The sequence below is a fragment of the Oncorhynchus kisutch genome, linkage group LG13 (genome assembly GCF_002021735.2).
Source record: "Oncorhynchus kisutch isolate 150728-3 linkage group LG13, Okis_V2, whole genome shotgun sequence".
Classification (NCBI taxonomy): domain Eukaryota; kingdom Metazoa; phylum Chordata; class Actinopteri; order Salmoniformes; family Salmonidae; genus Oncorhynchus; species Oncorhynchus kisutch.
In genome coordinates, this window is record NC_034186.2 from 35,323,619 (window position 1) to 35,333,182 (window position 9,564).

Below are 9,564 nucleotides of genomic sequence, written 5' to 3' on the forward strand. Positions count from 1 at the left end.
GTTTTGGTTATTGCCCCTCAAATAAACAACAAGGCAAGCATCACTCAGTTCTTCTCCCTAAATTCCCTTTCCCTCACTCAATTGCATTCCAAGTGCTCCCTCTACACACGCATGCTGAGTTGGCACACAAGCTCCCGTTAGGCTTACAGAAATAAATGGAACGGTGGGCGTAAAAAAAAGGTCTAACTGATAGGATACACAAGATACATTCCTTGCCAAATTATGACAGTTTTAATCATAAATAAAACATAGACTGGTTGATTGAAGTTGGGAAATATGTGTTCTAAAAATGAGCTGCAGTTTGAGAATAATTGTATCCAGTCTATTTTCTGCTTAGGCTACTTTGTGAACTGCTGGTGCCATTTAGAACTGGTTAGCCTAAGCCATAACCCCCCTAAACATAGAGAGAGGTTCCACACTGAAAATATGCAAAAACAGGTTAAAGACAAAGAGCATATTTTCATCAGAATCATTATGCCTAGGCCTACTTACCAAACTGGTGCCGTAATTCATCACCATGCAGTGTACAATGTGGAATCGTTCATCCATTTTTTTTTTATCCAAAGAACAGGCAGAATAAACTAAATTAAACGTTTCTAGGTCTATATCGAAAAGACGACAGATTTTGGTATGTAACCCTGAAAAAATGGTCTTTTAAAATACCAAAATAAGCCCCGTTTCAAATTATCACTCTTTGAAAAGAACAGCTCCAGACACGCAAGATGGGTGCGTATCACTTCGCACTGGCAACTTTTTTCATTTGGAAAAATATTCTGTCATATTAAATCATGTTTTTTTTGCAATAAAATAGGTGCGTCTTTAATGTGATAAGGGCTCGGGAAATAAGAGTGTGGAAAAAATGTGAGGGAAAAAAATCCTGTGCAGGCCTTGCTCTTGTGTTCTAAAAATAGAACTTGAGAAAAAGAATAATAATACATGTACTGAACAGTCGAACCCTAATGAGTGCAATAGTGACAGTGTGAGATAGCTACTCCGGTTGCTGAGGATGGGACTGAGGTCAGTCAGCGCTCCCAAGTGGTGCAGCATTTTAAGGCACTGCATCTCTGTGCTAGAGGCATCACTACAGACCCTGGTTCGATCTAGGGCTGTATCACAACCGGCCGTGATTGGGAGTCCCATAGGGTGGAGCACAATTAGTCCAGCGTCGTCTGGGTTAAGGGAGGGTTTGGCCGGGGTAGGCCATCATTGTAAATAAGAATTTGTTCTGACTTGCCTAGTTAAATAAAAATAAATAGATAAAAATGTTTAAGTAGGTCAATACCTGCGAAGGCTTTAGAGATGTTCTCTTTTTTCCACTCCCATGGCTGGTCGTACTCGTCTGCTGGCCGCTCGTCATCCTGCGGCAACCGGCTCTCCCTGCCTTCCTCCAGGGGGTTGCTGTACCCCAGCCCCACCCCTAGCGGCCGCCCCCGCCCCCGCTCATTCTCATAGGGGGTGTCGTAGAGCTGCACCTCGCCTTGTGTCCGACCCACTCCGGGGCCGTGCTGCAACTCTGTTAGAGAGAACACAAAACATTTGCCTAATTTCAATGAATAGTGTGCGACTATTCCATTTGTTTTTCAAAGAGAGAACACACACACATTTCAAAGTCAGACATGAAGGATTTATGAACCAGCAGTTAATAATTTAGAACACAGAAACAGAAAACAAACTGTTATTATGGTTAGAAAACACAAGATTCCTACAACAGGAGGTCAATTGCATCTGTCACAGCAAATTATTTGAAAAGCCTGTTGAGCAAAAACAACATGAGTTGAATTTGAGGATGGGAAACAAATTGTTTGCACAGCTTGCTGAAGGCTCAACGCGTCATATGGAGAGGCTTAACTAAACTCTGGGCTAGACCCGGAGCCGTGTAGCAGAAGAACAGCACTTCTCTTCACAGTTACAGCAGCAATCTAGTTGCTGCATCTCACAACAGCCAGTCTCATTTGCATTTTTATCAGAATTCTCAGCATGTTCTATAAAAATCTTTCCCAACACCGTCAACCTTCAGAGAGTTACGTGTGACTTTGAGCTGAGAAGCCATAGATTATTGAAATAACAAAAACACATGAAGACAGACTTCTGAAACAACTGCCATGTGGGCTGTGAAGCCCAAAGCTTCAAAAAACAGGCAATATTGGGTGGAAGGAAAGTGGAAGAATCTTTTGTCTCCACCATCAGCCTATCTATGGAGGTGCAGTGATGTGAGAGGGAAAGAGTGCTGGATCTTAAATGGAAGGGTTGGCTGGTGAAAAGCAGAACAGGCTAACTTTAACCTTCAGACTAAAGACTGCTATTGGGCGCCCCTGCCGTCTCCATGGCGACAGAGGCGGCCCTGGGGACAGACCCTGAGGTGGGAGGAGGTGAGGGGAGGGCTGGGTTGGTTTGATGTTAAATCATTGAGACAGAGGCAGGCTTGGTGTTGTGGCATGCTGCTGTACCTGTGCAGGGAGCATGGAATGTCAGGGAATAGAGAGGAGATGGAAGAGATTAGGGGAGGGAGATGAAAATAGGCAGGGTGGGAATGAGAAATGGATGGGAACATGAAGGGAGAGAGAATTGAGAGAACATATCTTGAAGGGAATCAGGAATCTATTACGGTATGCAAATGTATGTCAGACCGGCGGGTGACAGAGAATAGAAACTGAGTTCTGCCTTTATTCTCCCCAACTGAACTTTCAAAAACGTGACAGAACCACATTTAAGATGCCTTGGGGACGACATCTGCCAAAAACACACATCAGTTGATAATCTGTCTCTGGGGGGGTATAATAGCTGTTCTACTTGAGAATCAGAGCGATATTCAGTGTCACACCTGGCTTTCCCTCTTCCACCATGTGTTTAATGGAGCGCCCACTGACATACCACAGTAACTCAGTCCTGGGTTGACTGGCTCACTGGCTTAGGCTCCATTGTGTATTTACCAAGCTGAAAGACTAAGAGCCCCTTTGTCCTAACCCTGTGACTATGAACTGCTTCTGACTTGAATGAAGCCAGCAAAGACAACAGTCAAACACACACTGACTCTCAGACGGATTAAAAAGCTACCCAGAGTCCCGAGGGCAACTAGGGGAGAATCCCTCCACCACTCTAGTGAGAGACGCTTCACTGCATGGGTCTGACAGACAGTGGCTGAGGAAACAGAGTTGTTACTACAGAAAGGCAACATGAGAAACGACAGATCTGAACCAAGGGATGGAGGATGAGCGCGAGAGACATTTGTAAGGCTGTGAGTCAGACAGAGGACAATCTGACAGGGGAAAAGTCTCGCTCCTGCAGTGGAGGGTGTCGTGGCCTCGTCGGCAAATCTGTTTTACGCTAGGCTCTAGCCAACTCTACTATCGAAGGCATGATAACCAAAGTCAGAGGAGTTGGCTAAAACACAAACTGATCTGGTAACAGGCTAGAAGACAGATATATGAACAAGAACACCATGGAGAGAATATATTCCGTCAATTGTGATTAGCCTACCTGTCCTGTGACAAAGAAATACTTGGTTCATCCAAAAACCAAAGCCTAGTAACAGACTCACCTGTGATGACGCGTTGGGCCTCGTAAGGCTCCATGTAGCCGTTGTTCTCGCAGTGCACAGGTCCCAGATCAGACTCTGGCCGGGGGTTTGTGTGAGCATCAAACGGATCAGAATAATCTGCATCTCTTACTGCTGGGGCTGACGGAACCACCTGGGGTATAACAGACACTCATTAAGACACAATACATTACAATGTATCACTCATACAGTGCATTCAGAAAGCATTCAGACCCCTTGACTTTTTCAAATGTTGTTACGTTACAGCCATATTCTAAAATGGATTTAATAAATTTTTTCCTCATCAATCTGCACACAATACCCCAGAATGGCGAATCCATAATGACAAATCCTTGTTTACATAAGTATTTAGACCCAGAGCAAAACCAAGCCATGAGGTCGAAGGAATTGTCTGTAGAGCTCCGAGACAGGATTGTGTCGAGGCACAGATCTGGGAAGGTTACAAACAAAAATCTGCAGCATTTAAGGTCCACAAGAACACAGTGGCCTCCATCATTCTTAAATGGAACCACCAAGACACTTCCAAGAGGTGTCCACTCAGCCAAACTGAGCAATCCGGGAAAAAAGGGAGGTGACCACAAACCCGATGGTCACGCTGACAGAGCTCCAGAGTCTTTCTGTGGAGATGGGAGAACCTTCCAGAAGGACCACCATCTCCGCAGCACTCCACCTGTCAGGCCTTTATGGTAGAGTGGTCAGACAGAAGCCATTCCCTCAGTAAAAGGCACATGACAACCCGCTTGGAGTTTGCCAAAAGCCACCTACAGTAGAGAATCTCAGACTATGAGAAACAAGATTGTCTGGTCTGATGAAACCAAGAGTAAACTCATTGGCCTGAATTCCAAGCTTATGGATGAAACCTGTTTTTCAGCAGCAGGGACTGGGAGACTAGTCAGGATCGAGGGAAAGATGAACGGGGCAAAGTACAGAGAGATCCTTGATGATAATCTGCTCCAGAGCGCTCAGGACCTCAGACTGGGGTGAAGGTTCAACTTCCAACAGGACAACGAACCTAAGCACACAGTCAAGATAATGCAGGAAGGGCTTCGGGACAAGTCTCTGAATGTCCTTGAGAGGTCCAACCAGAGCCCGGATGTGAACCCGATCTAACTTCTCTGGAGAGACTTGAAAATTGCTGTGCAGCGACACTCCCCTTCCAACCTGACAGAGCTTGAGAGGATCTGCAGAGAATAAATGGGAGAAACTCCCCAAATACAGGTGTGCCCAGCTTGTAGCGTCATACCCAAGAAGACTCAAGGCTGTAATCACTACCAAAGGTGTTTCAACTAAATACTGAGTAAAGGGTCTGAATACTTATACAAATGTGATATTTCAGTTTAAGTACATTTGGAAAAAAAAAATTAAACGTTTTTTTTTGCTTTCATAATGTGTTATTGTGTGTAGATTGATAAGGACTTTTTTTAAAATTTAATCTATTTTAGAATAAGGCTGTAACGTAACAAAATGTTTAAAAACTCCTCCTAGCCTGAACCCTTTTCCCATATGCACTATATACTAAGAGCACAAACTCTCATTCTGTTACCAAACTTTTCATCTGTACTGTTCCTCATGTAAATGTGTTTTTGTAAACATTTCTGCGGAAATTGTTAAAAATAGTCCTTATACATAGAGTTGTGGTTTGTTTAACGTTGCAAACATTGGTTTTGTTTGTCATACATTTTTAAGTGAAAAGACTGCGTTTTAACATCATTGTTACCGTGGAATTGCTCTTGTGGAATTGCTCTTATCGTGAGGGGATGGATGTTCTCACACACCAGAATTCCACACAGACATTAATGAGGGCAGCCAGAGCACCTACGCAGAGTGTCTGTATCAACTCTACCTTCCCTTAGACCTTCAATGCACTTCAGGAGCTGTGCACTTGAGGCTTTTCAAATGAGAATAAGAGATCGATTTTAATGCAGCTGTGGATTTTAATGCATTACCTTAGTGATAATGTGTGCGCTGATTTGTTAACTGAATCAATGTGCATTCCCTGCCTCTATAGGCAAATACTATCGTAATCTCTGTCTCTCTGAAATTCTGAGCATCTCTGACCCTTGCAGCTGTGCCTGTGTGTTCTCCTGCCAACACATACTGTACTCATCCAGGGTGGGTCTATGTGCCTGATGGCACCACAAGTGTGGCATACGGTACTATAGCAGCCTAAGGCCTGTATGGCTTTCCTCACCATGTGTTCACATGGGGATCTCTCTCTGCTTGCTAAACCAAACACCATTTATTATTTATGTCTGGACATAAACTCAGGGGACTGTGACACCCCACTCAACGAGCCATCCATCCCATCAATAACATTTCCTTCCATTAGTCATCCAGGCCGGCCAATTTATGGGCCACATCAAACATGACTTGATGTATTGAAACATTGCATACTTCTGACTCACATGAACAGTCACTTGCATATGGGCTTAATCAATAAGCAGAGGTATTTTTAATGGTAATGATTGTTAACGTGGAACAGGAAATGACTTACAGGCTCTTGATCTTCTAGGGAGACGGCACTCAGTAAGATCTTAGTTCGCCCCAGGTCCTGAGAGTCCATCTTGATGAGGCGATGTTTGGGAGATGCAACCTTCATATCCAGGCTGGCGGACTTCAGAGGAGAACCAAAGGCAGGGTAGGAGGAGTCTGAGGACCCAGACTCGTTTCTGGCCCGGTTCTCAGAGTCCTCGTATGGGTCCTCAAAGTCTAGTTTCTTCTGAGCCCGATAGGCTTTCAGTATCTCACTCTCTGTGTAGTCTGGTTTCGGTGGCTGAGGAGGCATCCTCCTGCTCCCAAAACTCAAATAGTCTTTGAGCCACTTTGCCATTTGACCTCTGCTCCCTCAGGCACTTGATGGGTTGAAAGACAGGTTTCTGTGAAGAGAAAATGTTATGATTCTGGTTAAACTACTTGCTTTCCTTTTAGTGACCTGATTCTAAACCTCAGACTCAATAGACAACAGACAGTGGATGGATTAACATTGTGTGTCCTGTTCTGAAGTTAAGTAAAACACTTTAACATAATGTCATCATTCATTCAAAATGTAGGACTACTAGGATAACCTGAAATCCTACAATAATCATCTCTGTGTGCACATGGACACTTCTCCCACTGGTCCAGGGGCCACTGTGCAACAGCCAGAACAAATATAAGAAAAAAACTAACCCTAGTCTCAGTGACAGCTGGACTTTAATTACTACTAATCAGTAGGAACTACTAATTACTACTAATGCTCAGAGAAACAATAAAGCAGTCTTTATAGCAGACTTAGCCTGAGAACAGCAATTAAATTGTAAACCCAGTAATAGTCTGATTTAATTAACAGATACTGAATCCACTAGGAACAACTGCAAGTCATGGATAAGATCAAGCAAAACAGTTTCCTGACCTGTGTCAAACTTCAAAACAGAAGGCAATCAACAAAGACCAGTAATATGTTACATCACACTTATATTTTACAACTAACATAAAAGCAACAGTACAGGTAACAGTTTAACACGCATTAAATACAATTATACAATATCAAAGTCTTTATATGCTAAAAACATATTGGTCCAAAACATCCCATTGTAATCATGTTTTCCTTTGCTCTTGTCCTCTTTGATATGTTCATTATTTCACCATCGACAACGATGATAACATTGAAACAAACTACAATTTAAGCACTTAAATCTGTAATTCTACTTCCACGTAAATTCTGCAACTTTTAAAATAAGCTTTTCACTAAATTCCAGTTTTTATACTGAAAGTGCATTGCGCTGAGACACACCTTCAGTCCTACCACTCAGTATGCGAGCGTTTTATTCCACTTTTCTTCATTTTGAACGTAGAAAGTAGTCCTATGTTAACAATAGCTTTTGTCCATGAACGTAAATATGGAAAGAACAATCATTCCGCTCCAGTGTGACAGCATGCGTGCGAGGGTGGAGAATAACAGCAAAGTTCCGCTGGGAAACGACTGATCGCAAGTGAGAGCAACTACGAAGGAAACCTATAGAAATCAGGGAGAAACCACGCAATTAAAGGGGAGGGGTTCAATTCCATGATTCACAATGGATTCTCTTTTACAGTCAGACGATTTTTCATTTAATAATTCTGCATAGACCAGTCCCATAACATAACAGTAATTGCTTATGGAAAATTAAGTAGGCTGCATCTAAAAAATTATATGTAGTAGCCCTACAAATTAAATGAAAATCAGGTTTAAAATACTCAGGCATTCAGATACTTGACCAAATCATTGAAATGCTTGTTCTCATTAAACAACAAAACGATTCCAAACGCATGAAAAGAGAATACAAGTTTTGTATAATTGCAATGTTTCCTCCACCCCTCTCAATTTGTCCTCATCCCAGCACTCTCTTGCTGATTTGCCTGCCTTAATAGCAAATTAGGCTATGCCATTCAAAATTATGTAAATGAGTTTGGTAAATTGGTAGGAGAGAAAAAAGAATTTCCTCTGCACAATAATTAACACTTACACCCACAAACTGTTACCAATCTGACAAACACCTTTTGAGCAAGCAAATAGATGTGCGGTGCCTGCCTGCCATACCTTTCAGGAAAAGCATGGTGAAGCAAAATCTGCAAATAAACACAATCTACATAATAGAAAATATCCTTTCTGTTCAAAAGATAGCACATTGTTATTTGGGGAAGTGGGCTTCATACGTCCACAGATGTCCTTTTTTGTCCGGACCACAGAGTTGTTAAGAAGCTAATTGAATTTCAGCGATCCAGTGGGTGATTTTGTTATCTGGGCCAGTTAAGACACCATAAATGCCTCATGACAGCCATGATCTCACGATCTCCCCGGGAGAAAGAGAGGATGATGTCATAGCTGAGCAGCAGCCTTCACTGCCATTGCCACAACTCCCCCCGCCCACCACTGCTCCCACACTCTCCAAAGTCCTTCTTCCAGGCTGGTATGCCTGGCAGGAGAGACAGTGGGGAACAAAACAGTGAAGTAGAGCAAGAAAAGAAGGAAAGACAGTACCCTCTGGCCCCTGCAGAGAGAGGAGGACACTACATCACATTGAGTAAACAACATGCCTGGGTTTTCCACCAAGGACTCAAATTAAATCAAATGTAATGAAAACCCATTTGTGTGGAAATACTTTTACACAATCATTAATGAAGGCCAGTAACAGCATAGTAAATGTAATGCTTGGCATGTGTCGCCATCTCTTGGTGATTTGAAAGAACTGCATAAAGTACAGTCTACCAATTTTTTTTTGTGGAAAGTACTGTACTAGGCTGGGTACATACCCCCCATGCACTCAACGTTGTCGAGATACAGTACATCGTTAGTGGAGAAACTGTGAAGCAAACTGTAGCCTATTGCCTGTTTCTGTTTATGAGTCTTTTGTTAAAAAAGGTGAAACAATGTTGTGTTTATTTGCTGGCGTTCGCTTCTGCTGCAGGCTTCGCTGTAAAATATAGCACGTTGCCATGGTGCTTCGGGTGTGATTGGTCAAAATACCAATTTGTGGAAAAAAATATCCGATTTCGACTGCCTGTGTAAACGTAGCCATTGTCTCGTCCATCCTGCTGTAAAGAACATATTTCAGGGATAATTCAGTTAGCTTTGGAGGGTTATACACATAATGTCCAGTAGTTTCAATTAGATATATATATATTTTATATGTAAGTAAATTAGTGTAGGGTATTTGTAGTGTTATAATTGCCTGAGCCATGTTCAGCTAAAATGTGATGTTTTACAAGAAAACATTAATATTTACTATCATGTAAGCTAACCTACCCAGCTCTCTGTACAAGCCACATTTCGTTTAAAGTGCTTTGTACCTTTTCAACTTTTAAAGCGACGCTGTTTACTTTCTTCTCCATCTCTTGTCCTGGTGCACTACTGTACTTCCGGGCTGATCTTAAATCCCACCCCCCCAATTATCATCATTGGCTACGTCTTTTTGCTTTGGTCTTAGTGATTGGCTATAATGTATCAAATAATGTATCCAAGTCCCGAAGTCATCCAAAACTGCAACATT

General features: G+C 42.5%; 1 protein-coding gene across 5 annotated transcripts in view; it reads right to left on the reverse strand.

Moving 5' to 3' along the window:
• LOC109902524 (SH2 domain-containing adapter protein F) overlaps positions 1–9,448 on the reverse strand; it is a 28,524-nt gene extending 19,076 nt beyond the window's left edge. Inside the window, exons 1-5 of one of the 5 annotated variants that reach the window (XM_031786106.1) lie at positions 9,365–9,448; positions 8,828–9,109; positions 6,051–6,432; positions 3,539–3,689; positions 1,283–1,540 (exon numbers count right to left, since the gene is read on the reverse strand). In XM_031786106.1, the coding sequence (XP_031641966.1) occupies positions 1,283–1,540; positions 3,539–3,689; positions 6,051–6,386 (745 nt within the window). In that variant the 5' untranslated portion in view covers positions 6,387–6,432; positions 8,828–9,109; positions 9,365–9,448. Of the gene's footprint in view, positions 1–1,282; positions 1,541–3,538; positions 3,690–6,050; positions 6,433–7,328; positions 8,786–8,827; positions 9,110–9,364 lie in introns of those variants that run through there. The other 4 variants (XM_031786108.1, XM_031786109.1, XM_031786105.1 and 1 more) reach the window with 4 other exon arrangements.
• Between the last annotated feature and the right edge of the window lie 116 nt (positions 9,449–9,564).